Here is a 21,610-nt window from a genome sequence, read left to right on the forward strand (position 1 = left end):
AATATTGCCATAAATAAACATGGGCGGACAACACACTAACATAAAGCCCAGTACTGCTAATGATTATTTACTTTCACATTCACACTGTAGATGAGGGGTTGGCAACCCAAATGTTAAGAAGAGCCATTTTGTCTTGTCAGCAAAAACCAAACCACCCTGGGAGCCACAATACTTTATGTCTATTTTACCATCTTGGCCGTAAATATGTCTCAGTATGTGTTAATGTGCTAGTTTAGGCTAAAAATACACTATAAATGAAAACACAGACTTGCTTTGCTTTAAGCTTTAGCTCAGCTGTAGCCGCTTTTCTCGCATCTCTGGCAGGAGTTTTCAAAAAGTGGAACAGTTTCTTGAAATGTGTCTCTCAACGTTCGTTTTGTGCAAGGCTGAAATCAGATTCTCATTCATTTAAGATGGAAAGGGACAATTCAAACTAAAAGCTGGCAAATGAGGCTGTCTTTGTGGCATTTTAGTATTTGGCAGATTAAACGTATCAGGAAACCAGCTGAGTGCTTAGAAACACAAAGTCCATTCATCTCCAAATGATCAATGTTCGTCTTAAATCTTTCACTCTTTCGCCTTTTTGTTAGCAGCTAGCTAGGCAAGATTGCTATCTGCATTGCCATGTGACCAAAAATCTTCAGGGTTAAAAGTAACTCCAGTGTTTAAGACAACTTATTGCTAAAACTCAGAAAAATCAGCAGAGCTTTGTTTTACTGCAAAGAATCTAACTCTGTTGTGAAGCCGAAACAGGGCAGTAAAAGAGTTGCATGTTGCTGGCCCCTGCTCTGGGTTAAGCTTGACCTCAGATGTTTGAAGCTTGTAAGACATTAAAAAAAATATATTCTTTACTTTGTATGTTAGCTTCACAGTTTTACTTGGAGAACTACAGAATCTGCCTGCATGTAACACAAGAAAACACTTTGCCTCTCTTTCATGCCTGTCAGACTCTTCCTGTCAAAGCAGGCAGTGCTTGGCCACGCCGAGTGATGAGACATTTAGTGCATGCTCTGGCATGAAGCAGTTTTCAGCATCTTTACAACCCATAGGGAATGGTCACTTCCCCGCTCGCTGACGAGAGTTAACCAAGAAGTTGTTTTCCTTTTTTAAGATGATGAAACATCATTTAAACAGCCTCAGTGCAAGTGTTGCCAGACCGGGATTAGCATTTTATGCTACATCCTATGAAAATATTGTTTATCGGTGATACTTTTCCTTATTGTATTTATTTGACAGCATGAAAGAAAAAGTACCGAACAGTTCTATCCCTAAAAAAAGTAACAAATCTCTAGCTTTACTGTCGTTGCTAATGTAAACGCTCCTGAAGGACATGCAGTGTACTGACTAAAAGGCTACAAGACAGAATTAGATGCTGCTTTTTATTACTGGTCCTCAAATATCAATATAAACATAGATGTAAAAAAAGGCACAAAAATGATCTAAAATTTCAGTACAGTTGAAAACTGTTTTGCACATTTGCAGGGAGGTAATGTTGCCATTAATACTCAGTGTCAACTAGTGCTAACTAGCTAATAATGCATCTATCAAGATCTCATTTTCACAATAAAATCTTAGGACTTACTGTAAGCAAAACCCTTAGTATACAGGCTGGCTATCGCTTTCTTTTCCAAGATAGGGCACTTGTACAAACTGTCAAGTTGCTTTGGAGCCACACCACTCCACTGGCAAATCTTCCTGGGTAAACACTGATCTGCTACTGTCTGCTGTCAGCGCTGCAGAGAGCTGTTGTCTCAGCATCTCCCAGTGGCTTTGGCTGTGGTTCATATTTGCAAGAATCACAAGAGCATGCAATTGAACTGTCTTTGTGCCCGACACACAAAACGGAAACAGCATCGCCTTGTGTAAAATGTTAAACAAAAGCAGAATTCATTCACGCCTCATGGAGAGCATACCAGGCTCATATTGTTCCTTAATAAAATGTGGGCGCAGAAACGACAGGCTTACTTTCCATATCGGAGAGGAGCTCAGCGGGAGGAGATACCGTAGGCCTAAATCCTTCTGTTTTCCTTTCTCTCCCGTTCACACATTTCGCTTTCACAGTGTCTGTTGTGCCAACTCATTTAATATTGCTGGGGGTGACAGTTTGGAAGCTTTCTCAAATTAACTAAAACGAGAAACAACACAATTCGCAGACAAATAAAAAAAGCTTCCGCAATAATGCTGACATGAATGAGCTGTTTTGGAGCTTTGGAACATGGAAATAAGATCGCGTGATCTCGACCTTCAGCAGATGGTAGTGGTCTTACCTGACAGGCGTTCCAGAGGTGCTGGGCCAGGTGGTTGATGTGGGAGAGAAGGAGTCTTATGAGCACTGACCTGAGCACTCTGCTGCTTCCCAGAGAGATCAGGCACTCTGTCAATGTCTCCTGCACCGCAAACTAGAGTGAGACAGAAACAAGACGTTATCCAGAGAAAAACAAAGAAGAGCTCAGTTTACACTCACCCTTGACCGCCATTTCTCCCAGCCTGAACATCGTATCTATGATATGGTTTGGCGTCTGGATGCAGCTGACAAGTAACAGAAGCTTTTCTCAAATGTGGCTGGCCCAAATGATTTGAATACTCAAGTACTGGTGTGTTTTTTTTGCTATTCGTTTCCTTCATTTAGCATCCAGGCTCGTCGTCTGCTGTTGTTGTTCTTCTTCTTCTTTCGGCTGCTCCCTTTAGGGGTCGCCACAGCGGATCATCTGCCTCCATCTTTCCCTATCCACTGCCTCCTCTACTTTTACACCAACCATCTCCATGTCCACCCTTCACTACATCCATAAACCTTCTCTGAGGTCTACCTCTTCTCCTTCTACCCGGCAGCTCCATCTCCAACATTCTTTGCCCAATATATCCACTATTCCTCCTCAACACATGTCTAAACCATCTCAACCTGGCCTCTCTGGCTTTATCTCCAAACTGCTCCACCTTCACTGTCCCTCTGATCTGCTCATTTCTAATCTTGTCCACCCTTGTCACTCCCAACGAAAATCTCAGGCTCGTCATCTGTTGTTCAAACCCATCAAACCTTTAGAACATTCTTGTGGATTCCTGACCATTTTCAGATTTAGAGGCTTATTTCTGAGTTTTAAGCAAAATATTTGATCATAAACCAGGAAAAACTGTAATTACCTCCTGCGAACGTGATATCAGGATATAAAAGTCATGTCATCCCTCTGCAACGTTAGGTAAAGGCTGAACACAGCCACGCTGCCCCTACAATTTCGCAATGTCACTTATTTTCGTTGAAAGAATACAGCACGATAAGTTTGTGAAATACACTAAAAGCAGAGAAACCTTTTAAACAAAGATAAACTGCCAAATACACGTTTGTTTGTTTGGCCAGTTTTAATTGCTAAATGACACTGAGGTGAAGAAGCCAAGTGCATCCTCAGTCACTTGTTGTTGTTGGAGCAGAGAGACGGAAACAAATAGAGGCTAACTTATTGGTTAACTACCCTATTTTTGTATCATCGCTACTATGCAGGTACGCAAAAATTCAGTCAGACTCACCTGACATAATATTACAGCACATGTGTCCCTTGTAGGGACATATGAATACTGAAAAATGGCAAACTACTTAAAATTAAGATTAACAGGGTTTGTACTTTTTAATCAGTGAAATTCCATTAATTTCCCAGGACATAAAATGAATTCTCCATGCCAAACATTTAGCATAGTGTTGGGTGATACACAATACATGAATAAAAGTATTGGGACACCTACGTATCACACCCACACAAGCTTTTATGACATCCCATTCTAAATTCATAGGCATTAATATGGAGGTGGTAGCTATAACAACTTCCCATTTTCTGGGAAGCTTTTTACAAGATTTTGGAGTGTCTGTAGGAATTATTGCTCATTCATCCAGAAGAGCACTTGTGAGGTGACACTCATGTTGGACGAGAGGGTCGGCCTCACAATTTCCGGTCTAGCTCATCCCAAAGGTGTTTGATTGGGTTGCGGTCAGGGCTCTGTGTGAGTCAGTCAAGTTCTTCCACACCAAACTTACCCAGTCATGACTTTATGGGCTTTGCTTTGTGCACTGGATTTCAGTCATGCTGGAACAGAAAAGTGATCCCACAAAGTTGGAAGCAGAGAATTGTCTAAATTGTCTTGGTCTGCTGAAGCATTAAGAGTCCCTTCACTGGAACTGGAGGGGCTCTAGACCACATGAAAAACAACCACATATTATCCCTCCTCCACCAAACTTTATAGCCGACACAATGCAATAGAGAAGGTAATGTTCTCCTGGCATTCGCCAAACCCAGATTCATCCATCAGACTGCCAGATAGAGAAACATGATTCGTCACTCTACAGAACACGTTTCCACTGATCCAGTGGTGGCGCGCTTTACATTTAAGCCAACGTTCATGTTTCACGAGGGAAAATATTCTGTGTATGGCATGGCCATGAAAATGTGCTATCTTGTAATGCTTTAGAATGTTTTAAAGCCAGCAAGCATATCAGGACTGATATAGCACATGGACCAGATTACAAGACATACATTATTTCCCTTGCATATGAGACTTGCCACAGATGGTCAGTTTTTTGACATTAAGATGATCCAATTTAATAAATATTGGTATAAATGTAATCTATGTTTTTGTAATACACAGTGCAAGACATGATAAACTACTGTAATAATTCACACCCCTATAAGTGACCGAGCAGATAAAGGTTTAGGCATGCAGTCAGTATGATGCTAATTCATGGCATACAAGCTTCTATCATTTGATAGCTAACCTGAGTTCATGAAAGATGGCTTGACATTTGGAGTTGGGGGAAAAAACATACAAATGTGATTCATGGCCAAACTAAGGCTTCAAAAACTCTAAACAAGACAAAGGAAAGAGTCTGCTAGGACAAAAGAAATAGGCAATGCGTGCCTGGCAGACAGAAAGAGATCACGTTTGTGAGCTGGAAACATGTTATTTTGCACATTATGGGTGTGAAATTAAGGCAAGCATGAAAGTGATTTTTTTTTGGATGGAACTTCCTTTCAAAAAACATCAGCGGGTGACTTGGCATCCCATACAAAGGGCAGGGAGAAGAGGAACCTCATTCAGGAAACGAGAAAGTCCAATTAGTCCATGTAATGAAACCCCAGTAGCGCAATTAAAGCGCCGAGGGTGCTAAATGTAACCTAACTGTATGATTTATGAAACACGTTCAACTGGAGATAAAGTCCAGGGGCAAACTAATGGAAAACAATCAGAAACGTGCACGTTAAAGCGATACAGCTGTGAGGAATGAAACGGACTGTGAAATTGTATTGGATCCAGCAGTGCTGGTAGCTGGAATCAGGCCTACAGAAGCGCACAGGTAACTAACAACTAATTTCACTGAACACTAACTTTGTAACATTTAGCAAACAGTTTTTCTAACGTCTCCACGGTGCTGCATACAAGCAAGAATGGTTCACCCGTTTGCTCTACTCAACTCTCCAAACTGACTGTCTTCTCTGACGCAGGCATCAGGACTGTGACGCATGCATATCTCTCGCTTGTATAGCGTCCACAGCATAGGCTACATTTACTTTTCCATGCATTTTAAAACAGGCCATTCTCTGAGCTATTAGCTGCCTATGGCTCCATTCAGGTAGAACCTGACAGAAGAGTAGCTGAATGTATACATAAAAAACCCTAAAAGGTTTGTGCCACCTGTAACTGCAGCGGGGGGAAAATCGACTAGGTGAAATGGGCATCTGAGAGAAGCAATAAGAGGCTGCTCGATTTCAGAATGAGCGATGGGGGTCAGCGATGATGAAAAGGGGGTTTGTGTAAATGTGCATCAGTCTCGCAAAACATTACGCTATGCTGGGCTCTGCTCTTTTTCACATAACACCAGTCTCTCAACCAAATGTACAGTGGTACAGGAGCTTTGAGGGATGCAATGTGCGATGTTATAGGATTTTTAAAGGGCTCACATCCTTCATATTGCTTGTATTCTGTTTTTTCCCTGAGGTCCACTTGCAATATTTGCTGTTGTCACACAAACTCACACAGTCATAATTCATTTTTATGTGACTAATTTCCAACCCCTCTTTATTTATATGAACTGGCAGGACTAAATAGATGTGAAGTGAATAGGTGGACATATGTAAATGAGTTTTTGTGACATCAATTTCCATTACTTATACAGACGATAGCTGTTGAGATCTAAACCCTTTAAAGACAAACGTCACGCTGTCAAGCCGTTCAGGGCACAATGCACTGAAACTTAACTTCACAATCATTTGAGATGAATTCATGTTAAACTACAGAAGCTGAGCTTTCCAACAATTACACAGATACATACGTGTGTACTGTGTGTTGTATGTTCCAGTAAAATTCATCCGTGGTCGTATATCCCAGTGACCACCCCTGGTCAAACTACATGTTTTGATTGAAGTGAAAATAAAGTAACTTCTTTTTAACATATTGGAGTTAAACATATTGGAAAAAAGCCTCATTTAAAAACGCGTAATTTGACTATGACTGCACAAACCTTTGTATAAGACTAGATACAAACCAAAGTTCATTGGCTACTTTTCACTTGGTCGTCAATCGGCTTAAATACACCAGCCAGCAGATCCAGTTATTGCATTTATGGCATTTGGCAGATGCTCTTATCCAGAGCGACTCACAATTTGATCACTTTACACAGGTAGGTGAATGTAGTGTTAGGAGTCTTGCCCAAGGACTCTTATTGGTACAGGCAGGGGATTGAACCCCAGCCTACACTGTGGAAGGCAGAAATATTACCCACCACACTATACGAACAGTGAATGCAGTGATTTAGATTTAAAGACCCTTGCTATGTCTCAAAACATGACTGCCAACACTGAGCTAGCAGGTTCACCTGAAAACATTTGAATTCAGACTTTTCTTCAAGATGGGTACTGAACAGCCACAGACGTATTTTGAGGGCATGAAAAGGGGGGGGGGGGGGTTGAAGACACTTGAAAAATGTCACTAGTGTGATATGGCTCTCTACATGCAAAAATAACTTCTGGTCTTTTATTTTGGCATTTACATAATATTTTCATCTAAAACGTTTAATTTTTGTGTTCAAAAACCGAATAACTGGTATTACAGAAATGCTGAGTTTGTGCTGAATCAAATGATATGACACTATGTCTACCAGTGTTTATCAGTACACTACACTTCACAACAATAAGCTGTGTGTTCATGTAGCCTTGTGGCCTCCATGTATCTGTCCAAATGCAACACTGTAGCACTCCATACTAAAATATGCATCAAAGAACACTCAATTTGGGCATTAGCAGCCAAAATTATGCAACCTCAGTGGCTTAAAGGACCCACACCTATTTTTAAATAAAAATGTTTATTGTAATTTATTAAATCTTGTTAACGTATGCTGTTCGCTCCCCACTTCTCATAGTCCAAATGAAACTAATGTGCAAAAAGAGGCTTTATTCATTTTAAAATTCATTTTAATTAGTTTTAAACCACGGAAAGCAACACATTTACATATATTTGCATATTCAGCCTACAGCAGTTTAGCCATACCCATTCATGTTGAAGTTATAAGCAGCGTCGCTGGAAGACGAGCCTATAAATTTCCAGTTTTTTCAGGGTTTCCGAGATGTGGGAGGAAAATGAAATGAATTTAATAAAAAAACAAAGATATAAGAAATTTGGGTTTTGATGTCAAATGAAAATGAAATCATGGAAGCTAGCTCTACCAAAAATTAATTACATTTGGGGGGAAAAAAAAGTCTGAAATGTGTTTAATGAAATTAGACCCTTTATCAAGCTTCCAAATGAAAGAGAGCAGACAAATCCTTGAGCAGTTCTTCTCATTACAGACAGATGAAAAAGACGCCTCAAATAACCTTCTTTTCCCCATTTTCGCCCCATCCTATTCAATTTAGTCCTTCCCCTCGGTGCCTAAAATCACACTGTAACATTTCATGTCTGAAATTGAGGGGTTTGAGATGAGCATGACCAGGAAAACCTGAGCATCCTGCCGTACAGCTGCGCAAAAACAAGGAAGACGTTACCTTTCCATTCCTATGTCGGCCTACGCACTTGGCACAGCCGGCAGGAGCAGGGCTGAGCGGAAGATTAGCTCTATCTAAGCTCCGACGCATGAATTAGCCAGGCACGCAGGAGAAATCATTTCCAAAACTTAGGATAATTGAAAATAATAAAACTTTAATTAAACTATGAGCAAAGAAGTCAGCCAGCCAGCCGTGGCACTAATGGGTGAAACAGGAGCTGAGAGTCGTCTCGTTGCTGACGAGGAGCCAAAATAAGACGTGTTAAATATGCCGATTTATTCATTTCCAATCCTCTGTTCCTCATCAGAGGAATAAAGCGCTCAACACTGGCAGTTTAACCGTGGATGAGAGGAACATTACGCCCACGCACATGCACGCAAACACATCCAGACCATCCAAACAGCCCCCTGAAACAAACATCGCCAGTCAATAGAGCCTCAGCCATCTGTGACACTGGGGTCAGCAAAGACGCTGTAATCATTAACCGGCCAGTATCACAGGACCCGGACCAGAGCGCCAGCAGCAGCCTGCAGGGCAGCGCTGGGTCATCGGCATGCTAACGCTAACGAACCGAAAAGGACAATTGAATCTCAGCTCGTTAGCGGCTCGGACCTGGCCAGCAGTCTGTCGAAAGGCTGGACAGGCTAAAAAGAGAGAGAACCGTTCAATAATTACCAAACGAACACATTTAAGCTCTAAGAGTTTGCTGCACATTTGTCATATTGACAGCCTTCCTCCTAACCTGGCTGTGATGTACACATGAGTTTGTGGATATTACATGTTGTAAACGTCCTGGCACTCGGCCTCATGACCGGAGGCGACGAGCTAATCTCAAAGCCGTTGATGAATGCATGTGGTCCTAGAGGACGGGGCTCTCGCAGTCATTCACTGCTCTGGAAGTGGCAAGTCGTGTTAAAAAGAGTTACAGTGTTTTTGTATGCGTGCACCCATCCAATCAACTGGCTCCCTCGCTGACAAGGGACCGTATTTTACGAGGTGCATTATGTGCTGCTACATCCGCCGCCTCACGGGCATCGAAAGCACACCTGCGCCTCCTCGGCACGCGGCAGCAGGAGTTTGGGAATATTTTTGCGAGATTAGTTTTTCGGTAGAAACTCTGTCTACTCGGTGTAATATGTCACACCTGAATAAATCCATGAGATGTAATCATTATCTAACCGCTTCAGTGCGCGCTGTAAACCTACATAAATCTGGAGCCCATATTACACCTCCAGTGTCATTCAGAAGCACTGAGGCACACCTGTCTTGTCTTTGATTGAGATTCTGACGCCCTCTCCGTTTCAAGATGCAGGGGTGATGGTGGATGTAAGAGGCGGTCCAAGGGTTCTTTAAGGTTAACATTAAGGCCCTGGAGGATTAGATTACAAAAGCAGTCAGAAGAGACGGTTTACAAAGCAGGATTTCTTAGCAAGCTGGATAACTGCTCGGCTTTTGGGAGGCATAATGCCTAAAATGAAATTTCCTTTGATGCACTGAAAATGTATTTGCATAAAGAAGACATTGTAAGAGAACATCATGCATTAATTCAATTATTTCATAGGAAATTATGGACTCTTTCACTTAAAATGGACAAAGCCAATGTCTCCAAACATACTGCTGGTGAGACATTCAGTATGAAGAAGTTCGGTCAGTTATTCCTAATCCTTCTCCTGCTTAGCACATTAACGTGTTTTCCCTACTCTAGCACATCTGATTGAACTCATCAGACAATGAACATAGAAACAAGGAGGTGGTCACAATGTTTTGCCTGATTGGAGTAGGTCTATTTTACCATCTTGGCTTTAAATATGTTAGGCAAAAATACAATTTAAACAAAAACAAAACAACAACAACAACAACAACAACAACAAAGCTTCAGCTCAGCTACAGCTGCTTTTCATGCATCTCTGGCAGGAAAACTTTCTTCAAAAGTAGAACATTTTCTTGTAAAATGTCTCAACGTTTGATTGTTTACAAGGCTGAATTCAAAAGTCTCACCTAGTTAGCAGAACAGAAACATGAATGGACTTATGCTACATGAAAAAGAAAAAAAAAAGCCATGAGACTAAAGTCAGCTTCTAATTCACCAGCTTCTTATTCAAATTATCCCGTTCCACTTTAAATGGACGCCAGAATGTAACTGCAGCCCCATTTAAGGTGGAACAGGAAAATTCTAACGAAAAGCTGGCATGTTGCCGACCCCTCGTGTCATTAAAAACCTTACTTTAGGAAATGCCTACCTGGAGCACCACAACACTTCAGCTTTAGTGTTTTTCCTGCACTAATGTGCTTAATGCTGCTCACAAACGGCTGATGAGTTGAAGCAGGTGTGTTTGATTGCAGAGCTGTGGTCCGTCATGACCTGATTTGGACGCCCCTGTCGGCACTCAAAAGCCTCAGCATCAAAGTCATCCGACACATATGTAGAGACTGGCAATGCTAAGCTTGACTGATATGGGTGAGACATTTCAAGAATCACAATAAGGCACTTTTAATAAAAAAGAAAGTCCCTTTTCAATTACTATCAAATCCAGCCACGACTGCTGCAGATGGCAATCAACAATCAAGGTCATTAGACCAGCGAAACTCAACAAAGAATACGCTGAACTGCCTCAGAGAAAACTGCAATTACAGAGAGCTTATTACTTGTATTATCCATCATTCAAAATAGCCATTCATTCGTCCATTCATACTGCACAGCCATTAAATGCTAAATCAGGATCGACACCAAAGGCACACAATCCAATCTCAATCTATCAACACAAAGCGTTGCCACTATCCTCCGTAGATTTGCAAATACAGTCTGCTTCCTAATGTAGCCTAAATGGTAAATGACAATGCAATGCAAATCTTTCTATTAATCCTCTCAGAGAAAGAGACGACTTGTCCTCCGTTGGGAAACGATGACAGTTGTCTATTGAAACTTCTGAAAGCAAGACGACTGCGTTCTTAAAAAGTGGAAACATACAGTTATCAGATACAATTCAAATGTAAAGCAGAGCTTTACAGGACTTTGAGGGTAACAGATTATATGAAGGAATAAAATATATATCTCCTAACTCAGGTAAGGGTCTTCAGCAGAATCTGAATCGGACAGCAATAAGACAGACACTCCACTGAATTCAATTAAAATGGGGCAATCCAATAAAAGAGGGAAGCATGACCCTCTTCAATCATATTGACCCTCGACAATCCTTTATCAGTGGACGATACGCTTCTCATTGAGTGAACTCTATATTCTATTATCTGCTGGTTTGGTAAAAGCAGTGAACCTTACGGATGTGTTTCAAAATGGCAAGTTTCAGTGGCCTAGAACATTGTATTAAAAAGCAACAAATGAGGACGCCTACAAAGCAGCTACGCAGAGCAAGTTTTTCTTGCAGTGTGAAATGCTTTCTGCTTTTCTTTTACGCTGGACATGAATTAAGAAAAGCGTGGGGTTTCTGTCGGAACTGCACCATAAATCATATTTTTATTTTCATTACACAGGGAGATTCACTCGAGGCCCCGAATATTCTGTAATAGAGGTGGGGAAATCTTGATGCAGACGTGGAAGATTCTGAATCGATTCACAAATGTCAAAAATCAATTTTCTAAATATTTAATTTATAATGGAATGTTGATCAATTGTAAAAGGCAGAACTTAGAAGTGGGTAGGTGCAGCGCCCGGACAGTCTGTGGTGGCACCTAACAAAAACACAGGTGGATGAGTGAGGAATTAAAAGCTAGGTTAGGTCAGAAGTCGCAAACCAAATGTTAAGAAAATCCATTTTGTCCTTTCAACAAAAATCAAACCACCTTGGGAGCCTCAACATTTAATGTCCAGTATGCCTCAGTATGTGTCGATGTCCTAGCATAGGCTGAACAATATGAACAAAAGCACAGACTTCCTTTGATCTGCTTTAAGCATCAGCTATAACTGCTTTCCTCCCATCTCCATCAGAAAACTTGTAATATAGTTTCTTGTAAAATGTCCCTCAACGTTCGGCTGTTTTACGAGGGTAAAGTCAGCTTCTTGTTCTCCAGCTTCTCGTTCGAATTTTCCTGTTCCACCTTCAATTCTGACTGATGCTCCAGGATGTAAATGTGGCACTATTTAAGGTGGACTATTTAAGGACTTCATCTTCGCAACTTTTTAGTGTTTGACAGTTTCTCATTGCAGATTTAAGGTTCCAGGAAACCGACTGCGCTGCTTATACAGTGGGGCAAAAAAGTATTTAGTCAGCCACTGATTGTGCAAGTTCTCCTACTTAGAAAGATGAGAGAGGTCTGTAATTTTCATCATAGGTAGACTTCAATTATGAGAGACAAAATGAGAAAAAAAAAATCCAGGAAATCACATTGTAGAATTTATTTTTAAATTATGGTGGAAAGTAAGTATTTGGTCAATAACAAAAGTTCAACTCAATACTTTGTAACATAACCTTTGTTGGTAGTGACAGAGGTCAAACGTTTCCTGCAAGTCTTCACCAGGTTTGCACACACTGTAGCTGGTATTTTGGCCCATTCCTCCTGCAGATCTCCTCTAGAGCAGTGATGTTTTGGGGCTGTCGCTGGGCAACACGGACTTTCAACTCCCTCCACAAATTTTCTATGGGGTTGAGGTCTGGAGACTGGCTAGGCCACTCCAGGACCTTGAAATGCTTTTTACGGAGCCACTCCTTTGTTGCCTGAGCGGTGTGTTTGGGATCACTGTCATGCTGGAAGACCCAGCCACGTTCCATCTTCAATGCTCTCACTGATGGAAGGAGGTTTTGGCTTAAAATCTCACGGTACATGGCCCCGTTCATTCTTCCCTTTACACAGATCAGTCGTCCTGTCCCCTTTGCAGAAAATCAGCCCCAAAGCATGATGTTTCCACCTCCATGCTTCACAGTAGGTTTGGTGTTCTTGGGATGCAACTCAGCATTCTTCTTCTTCCAAACACGACGAGTTGAGTTTTTACCAAAAAGTTCTATTTTGATTTCATCTGATCACATGATATTCTCCCAATCCTCTTCTGGATCATCCATATGCTCTCTGGCAAACTTCAGACGGACATGGTACTGGCTTAAGCAGGGGGACACGCCTGGCACTGCAGGATGAGAGTCCCTCTTGGCGTAGTGTGTTACTGATGGTAGCCTTTGTTACTTTGGTCCCAGCTCTCTGCAGGTCATTCATCAGGTCCCTCTGTGTAGTTCTGGGATTTTTGCTCACCGTTCTCATGATCATATTGACCCCATGGGATGAGATCTTGTGTGGAGCCCCAGATCGAGGGAGATTATCAGTGGTCTTGTATGTCTTCCAATTGTTTTCTTACAATTGCTCCCACAGTTGATTTATTCACACCAACCTGCTTGCCTATTGTAGATTCACTCTTCCCAGCCTGGTGCAGGTCTACAATTTTCTTCCTGGTGTCCTTCGACAGCTCTTTGGTCTTCACCACGGTTGAGTTTGGAGTCTGACTGTTTGAGACTGTGGACAGGTGACTTTTATACAGATAACGAGGTCAAACAGGTGCCATTAATACAGGTAATGAGTGGAGGACAGAAGAGCTTCTTAAAGAAGAAGTTACAGGTCTGTAAATGCGAACACGTCCCAAATGCTCGTCTTAAATCTGTCTTTGTCTTTTTGTAGCTACTAGCCAGATGAGGCTGCGTTGCTATATGACCAGCAGTCTGCAGGCCAGTTCTCAGTCTTTGAGAACCAGGGATTTTGTACTATGTTGCACACGTGGAAGCCAAGATACAGCAACCCATCTTGATGAAATCTGACAAAGCGACCCCCCCAACTCTACAACGAGACCAAAACCGAAGTTACATAAGCAAAAAATCATAAAAGAAAACGGCTAGGACGGCTGTAACGTGCTGCCTGCCACTGGATCTTATTTCACCGTAACAGCTTGTGAGTGGCAGCCAGTGTCTCATTTGCTCTAAACAAGAGCAGCGAATGAGAGCCTTCCAACTCACTTTCCACATCACTTCCATTAGATTTATTAATAAAAGATATTGGATGTAGATGCATTATGGATCATCACAAATACTTTGATTTAAAACTACCACTAAGTAAATTCATTATAGATTAGGGGTGGGAATCTCGATATTTTATACTGATTATAAAACGATAATCAATGCATGTTTTTTATCTATACAGGATTTCTATTTTCTTACTGTCTGAGGACGTGGTAGTTTAGAAGCAAAGTATTTGTGATGATCCATAATGCATTTCTTTTATTAATAAATCAAATGGAAGTGATGTGGTAAGTGAACTGGAAGACTCTCATTCACTGCTTTTGTTTAGAGCACATGAGACACTGGCTGCCACTCATCTGTGTTAAAATGCGCTGTTATGGTGAAATAAGATCCTGTGGTAGTGGATGTCCATGCAGCACGTTACAGCCGTCCTTCCCCTTTTCTTTAGTGATTTTATAACTTCGGTTTTGGTCTCATTGTAGACAGTGGGGGGGTCGCTGTGTCAGTAAAATATTCTTCGAGATGGGACGTGTGCAACATAGCGCGAAAGCCCTGGCTAAAGGCATCTAAAGCTGAATTAAAGATCTTTAACAGCTTTCAAAACACAAGGTAAAAAGCTTATTACCATAAGATACTGATAATATTTATGTGATTTCCATTAAATCAGTCAGTGTTAAAAAGCATATAAGCTAAAGACCATCTATAGTGCAGCAGCAAAGAACTGTGTCGTGTTTCACTGTTAACTCCAGCTACTCAAACTGCAGCAGAGCGAAGGGAACAAAAAGGGAATAAACAAGTATTATTTGGACGGTCATTCTCAGCAATGAAGCAACACTGGCTGCATTTACATGCAAAGATATTTGCCAATCCAATTGAATACATTCCATTTACAGATTCAGACTGAGGTGTTTATATGTTCACTCTACTCTACAATTTGATGGAAAATCTTCATTCACATGCTCACTACAAGCAATCAGATCCAAAATGGTACACCTGCACGGAGAACCGCTTAGAGTAAATGTTACCATGACAGCGAACATCACATGAGGTCCAGTCCGAGTGAAATGAATTTCCTTGAGTTTTTAATGACTTTAAATATGTTAGACTCAGAAAAATGTACTTCACAGGTACTTGTTAAAGAAGGCCAAGAGGAAGACGTCGTGTTCTGAAACACATAAGCTGGACGTCTGTCCCACCGCCGTCTTTTAAAGCTCAGAGCATAAACTTTGTCTCCTCTGCAGGCCAGTTTCTGCTCCACCATGTTGAACGGTATAAACTTTCACCAGAGCCAGTTTATGAGTTCTCTGATTTTACTATGTCGCGACGCACATGCGCAGAACGTACTTACACATTTCAATTGGAATTCAGGCGTTTACACGCTTATTATTCTTCTATTTAACAGATTATTTACAGGATTATCCAAATCATTCAATCGGACAGAAATTGTTTTCCTCAATGGCCTCAATCAGACTACTGGAAACTCATCTCACGCCGACTGGACCTGATGTTCGCTGTCATGGTAACGTTTACTCTCAGCGCTGCTCCGCGCATGCGCGTCATTTTGCATCGGATTGCTTGTAGTGGGCATGTAAACGAAGATTTTCATCAGATTGCTGAGCAGAGTGAGCATAAACACCTCCGTCTGAATCTATAATCCGATTGTATTCGGTGGGATTGGCAAAAATCTTTGCATGTAAACACAGACACTGAACGGCAGGATGAAAGGGAGCTACAGATGGACTACAGTCTGTAATTGTAGAACTAAAATGCAGTAAATAGTAAGTGGAGCTGATGAAATGGAGAATGAGTAGATAGATAGATACACGGAGGTGGATTTAACGTTTTGGTGTAAAAACAGTATGTATACCATGTTACAGATGCCATAAAACAAAAGAAATGAAGCAAATAAAGTATGAAGAGACACAAAGCATGAAAAGAAACAAACTTCAACCTTGCAAAGCAAGGTCCATCCCTTTATGGGATACTCACTTTGCTGAGGGCTTTTATAGTGAGTCCTCAGACTGTGAAATGTGAATAAAGATTAACGGTTCCACAGACTTGAATAAGGTGCACACAAAAAACAAGTGCCAGGAAAGAAGGGAATATAGATTACTGTCCATGTTTCTTGTCATAGTGATTGTCAGTTTAATTCAAAGTCGCATGTACGGAACAGTAGAAAGAACTAGTGAGCTAGAAAATCATCGTGCACCACTGGACGCAGCAGCTCATGTTTTCAGAGATGGACACAGTAGTGTGTTTTCTTTAATTTCACATAGGTCCATTCATATAGTCCTGCCCTTGAAGCATGACTGAATGTGCCAGCAAAGTGATTTACTGTGATATAATAATGGCGAAGGTCATCTAGCTCTCAGGTCAGTGAAATCATTATGGACTTCGCCACTGACAGGGAATGAGAATGTGTGAAGATGGAGACGACGATGGACGTTTTCAAAGTGTCAGAGATAAGCCAAGTGTAAGGCACTGCTAAACTTATAGAGACAGGTCCCTGGATCAGAGAGACAAACATCTGAACTGGCCTCTTGGCCCACCAAGACAACCAATCTTGTTGTCACATGAATATAACCATTTTATTTACTATCCAAAACCACAGTGAACTTACACGTGTCTTGTGAGTTTTATATGCTGATGATGGTAAAATAGGCATAAATCTGGGAAAAAAAAAAAAACTTTTTTTCTATTTTGGCTTATAATGCCCTGGGCATACCTCTCTGCCATGAATGGATTGAACTAAATGCATTCAAACACATTTTAAGCCAAAACAATGGCTCATAAAACAATGCGTCAGACATTAGATAGCATATATCTATTTCCTGTAATAACTGTCTGTGAGGGAGCTTTTAGAGGTGGATGTCTGGTTCCTATCACCACCACTGTGATCAATTCTGACTCACTGTTTCTCTGGAACTGAGCCTTTTACATCAAACCACTCCGAACTACTTTGTTTACATCTCAACCATGTAGCCTCTTAAACTCTCTGGAAGCACCGGTGGTTCCAAAATGCACTTTGCCATATTCTTCATAACTTTCATATTTCATAAGCTACATTCAAAAGGTGGGTCTCATAGAATGCTGCAACTGTCTTCTTTCCAGTCAAATAGATGGGGGATGTCATTTTAAACTCTTATAATAGAAGTAGATTTTTTTTTCTACTGAAAATCAACCCATTTTTCCACAAATCTGGGCTATAAACTATAAACAGATGGTGTCTCTTCAGTGACCTGCTCTGTAAAAATTATTTTTATAAAATAATACAAAAAGCATCTAAGACTTTTGGCTTCCAGCAGTAAACTGTAAGCATGTAGCAATACGTGTGATCCTAAAACACATTTCTGTTCATTTGAGGGGAAATACAAAATAAAAATGACTGAAGTTACTGAATAATTTGCCTTATGATTTGGCCGTGTAAATTCAGATGGACAAACCAAAATATGCCCTGCAGAATAAGAGGTTAATTATGTAGAAATCAGTGGAGCTCCCCTTCAAGTGACCTTAATTAAATGAGTTTTATTGAATGTTAGCACTCCAGCGGAACACATAGTGTTAGTTGAGTTACCTCAGAAAATCATGTGAACTTTGGTAACGAATGCGAGGAGAAAGAGGAAATGCTTTCTTGTGTTTGCGAGTGAGTGAATGAGTGAGTGAGAGAGAAAGAGGGGGGGGGGGGGGGGGGGGGGGTAATCACTGACTGAGGCTCTCTCTCATCAATCAAAAGAAACAGAAGAAAAGGAGGACAGAACTGTTCTCTCCCTTCCTCTCACTCTCCTCTCTCTTTCCTCATACACACATTATACATTGTTCAGTGCAAATTGTAAAAAAAGAGTAAATGTATGCAATACAGATGTATGCAACTGCTGTTATTGACCTTTTATCCATGGATCAGTGATTGTGGTCTTTGGACCATTGAAATGTGTATTTACTTGTCCATCGGACGAGAGAAAAACCTAAATGTCCAACCCTGTAATAAGTGCTGGGGTCCACATGCATTTAACAAGAAAATATTGGTCTAATTAGGGTCCAAGCACACGTGTGTAGGACCCTATAGTATTTACTCAGATTTTTCTTCTTATTATTATTATTATTATTCTTTCTCTCCTAAAAAACATGTTATGAAGAAGAGACCGTAAGTCCTAGAGACACCAAAATTGGTGGGTAGGTGTAGTTTGTGTGCAGCTCGCCAGGTAACAAAAATAACCCCGATTGGCCAAAGGGGGCGCTATAGAGCAGCAAAACACGTTTTTTCTCCTAAACCAAGATGTGCACAGACAAAATTCTATGTGTGTCTCATTCCTTGGGTCAAGTCAAACAACCCTTTAGCTCCGCCCACTTCGATTTTTTCGCTAATTTGCATAATATGCTAAATCTACTTTTGTGAACTAGCCCTACAATTTTCACTCAATCCACATGGTTCTGGTATCAGAACATTCAGAAGAGTCTGTTTATCAATAACTATCAAAAAAAATCATGACATTTGCAAACAATATGGCTGCCATATGTTAATTAGTCCTTCTGACAAAATTCTAAATTCATTTAAGACTCTACAACTCGAGAATGCTTCAGCCAAAAACACTGATACTTCATATGCTTATTCAAGACAAGATTCTGTGGAAGACTTTCAGTATTGGTGGGCCTATGTCATTAGGGGGTGGGGCAATTAACTGTTTTGCAGCATCTGTGCATCCGATCAAGCTTAAAATCTGGCAGGCATCATCTACTAGGCCAGTGGTGGACAGTAACTAAGTAGTTTTTTCGTGTATCTGTACTTTACTTAAGTTTTTCCATTTTGGGCGACTTTTTACTTTCACTCCACTACATTTTGAGAAATCTATCGCTCCTTTTGGTTTCTGTGTGTATAAAAACGTAACATGTCAAAACAAAAGAAGTGCAAAGCCAGAGCACCAATCAGGGCACAGCGGTCACTTTGTTCTGAGCTTGTTTTGACCTGTTGGTCATACCAACCCAGTGCAGCACACGGTTCAACATCAGTGCAGCAGCATTAAAATTTGGGAGCACATACGTCCCTAAATGATGAACTAACCTAACTGTGTGTAAATAGACCACAATATAGAAATATGTCCACATATGCAGTCGTGACTGTCCTGTTTCTTTTCTTCTGAATTCATACAAACACTTTCATTTTATAGTAAATTAGTTTAGGTTAGGTTATTTTTATGAATAGAGACCTACAGATCAACACAGTAAAGGAAGCTTATTTGTGATCCTGAGTTTAAAGCCAGTTTTTATTCAGCTTGTAACTAAGTTATAAAGTAATCTTAAACTGAAACTTTGCTTGTGTGTAAAAGTGATTTCAGAGCCACTCGATTCTCCCTGATGGAAACTGTTTGCCTTCAGTGTTTTGTGCTTATGATCATTTTAATAGACGTCAGTGTCACTAATTAATGACATTCTATTAAAAGACGCTGGAGGATTTTCTCCTAAAATGAGTTCATGAAGCGAGTCTTGTTATAAAAATGATAACAGGACATCAGAGCCAGAATTACTCTTTTAGTACTTTTACTTTCGATACTTAAGTACATGTGAAGGCAAATACTTTTGTACTTTTACTCAAGTTGAGGTCTAGAGTAAGGACTTCTACTTTTACTGGAGTAGTATTTTACCTTGGGTATCTCTACTTTAACTCAAGTACATGATTTGTGTACTTCGTTCACCTCTGAACTAGACATACTATAAGTGAATCTCTAAGGCCAATCTGATACATTGAAAAATATGGCTGCCATCAGCCAACCAGAATTCAGCAGGCCTTTGACAGGCTTAACACTGACCAATTATCATGAAACTTGAAAGATATCTCTATGTAGCCACTTTCTAACAACCAGTAAAGTTTCAATAGACTTGGCCACTGGGGGGCGCTAGTCATGAAAATCACTTAATTATTACGTTATTAAGACATAATTGCAAATTCATCCAAAAATCTACATGAGTCACATGTAGAACAGCATGCCAAACAAATTTGCAATTACAATTATATTTTAAAAATGCACAGTTTTTAAGTAATTGTTAACTGTTTGAAAACCATGCTTGCGAACTAGTCTCTGGCTTTTGAAGCAAACTTTTTGCAATTGGTCTAGAAATATTCTCTAGTGTGTCTAAGTAAATAATTATCAATAAAATTTCGACTTTTCCACCCAACCTGGTGTTGCTCTATCAATTAATCACTGCAGCCATGGCATGGCTAGCTTGATTTGCTATCAGCCATCAGTCTTCTGCCCTATCCTCTCAACACTTCATGGCATCATATACATTGGGACACAGATGAGGTCTGCAAAGTTTGGTCCAGATACACCTTTAGAGGGCACGTTCACACTCAAAAACACAAAAAAAAATGCTATCACAAGGTTATTACAAAGTTTACAGATAAACAAATGATGACATTTGATTCAGTTCATTGAACTGAAGAACTTTGTACTTGCATGTTATGTCAGAAATTGCACTCATTATTCGGTATTTTGGCTTAAATTTGTTTTGCTTTTCACCAAGGTTACCCATTTGGTCTAAATGGGCTCCTGCGTGCTTGGACCCGCTCATCGCTGCTTGCGGCTATATTTATTATTGTATACCACCCAGGGCAAGTAAAAAGTAGTTGCTCTGTTGTAAATGGTGTATATTTGTGAACATGTAAAAATTTGACTATTTTGGTGGTTTGTCATAAAAAAGAAAAAAACTGGAAAAAAGCCAAAAAAAAAAAAGGACAAGTGGCCACTCAGCCACGTTTGCACCAGGCAATGTCGATCCCTGCCCCCGGCTAAGCTGTATGGTCATCTAAACAAAACCCACTTCAGTTTCTAGAAAGCAATCAGTCTGAGACACTGAGGAATCTTAAAGACTAAACTAGCTGGCTGCATTTCAAAAGCAAGGCAGTGATTCAGTGCAGCAGATTAATGGAGTGCATTAAGCCAGATGTTTTTCTCTGAGCTTCTCTTACCTTATTGAGCTGACTGTTGCTGAGCAGCAGGTCAAGCAGCTCCTTCAACAAGTCCTCCACTTGTCCCAAGCACAGCGCAGAAGGTCTCCAGTGGACATCTCCTTGCTCCACAGCCTGTGCAGCCACCTGGGAAGCCTGCAAGAGTAAAGCCGGCTGTGGGAGGACTCTGCCCCCGCTGGCCTCTTTGTAGGCCTCAATTACAGAGCTGAGCAGATGGAGTACCGAGTCCCACACCAAATCTCCCTCAACTGCCAGAACAGGGTCTCCCAATCTGCGCAGCCCACTCAGGTGCTGCAGGAACTGTGTGCGCTTGGACAGGGCATGCTCCAGGGATGCTCTCTGGTGTGGGAAAGTGACACGACTGGGACGAGCAAAGGATGTGAGGATGGTGGATGAGTGGCACGGGACCTGTGTGTCCACAAGGTCAGGCGTTTGAAGCAGAGTCTGTGTGTTGTTGCTAGTCTCACAGCCAGAATCGCTCTCTGAGAACTGGGGGTCTGTGAGGTCCTGGGACAGAAGCCTCGTCACGTCATCACCTGTATGAAGAACAGGTGATCATTCACTTTTCTGTTAAGTTATATAAGCGTGTCAAGATGTGCCCATAAAACTGTAGTCATACATGCTTAAAGAAAAAAGCTTAACAACCAGTATCAAAGACTGGACCCCAGTGTCATTATTGG

General features: G+C 40.9%; 1 protein-coding gene across 2 annotated transcripts in view; it reads right to left on the bottom strand.

The window, feature by feature from the left end:
• mei4 (meiosis-specific, MEI4 homolog (S. cerevisiae)) overlaps positions 1 to 21,610 on the bottom strand; it is a 92,768-nt gene that overhangs the window by 66,735 nt on the left and 4,423 nt on the right. Inside the window, exons 3-5 of one of the 2 annotated variants that reach the window (XM_017697667.2) lie at positions 20,931 to 21,466; positions 2,268 to 2,399; positions 2,060 to 2,125 (exon numbers count right to left, since the gene is read on the bottom strand). In XM_017697667.2, coding sequence (XP_017553156.1) covers positions 2,117 to 2,125; positions 2,268 to 2,399; positions 20,931 to 21,466 — 677 coding nt within the window. In that variant the 3' untranslated portion in view covers positions 2,060 to 2,116. Of the gene's footprint in view, positions 1 to 2,059; positions 2,126 to 2,267; positions 2,400 to 20,930; positions 21,467 to 21,610 lie in introns of those variants that run through there. The other variant, XM_017697666.2, reaches the window with a different exon arrangement.

Source organism: Pygocentrus nattereri, chromosome 4 (assembly GCF_015220715.1).
Source record: "Pygocentrus nattereri isolate fPygNat1 chromosome 4, fPygNat1.pri, whole genome shotgun sequence".
NCBI lineage: Eukaryota > Metazoa > Chordata > Actinopteri > Characiformes > Serrasalmidae > Pygocentrus > Pygocentrus nattereri.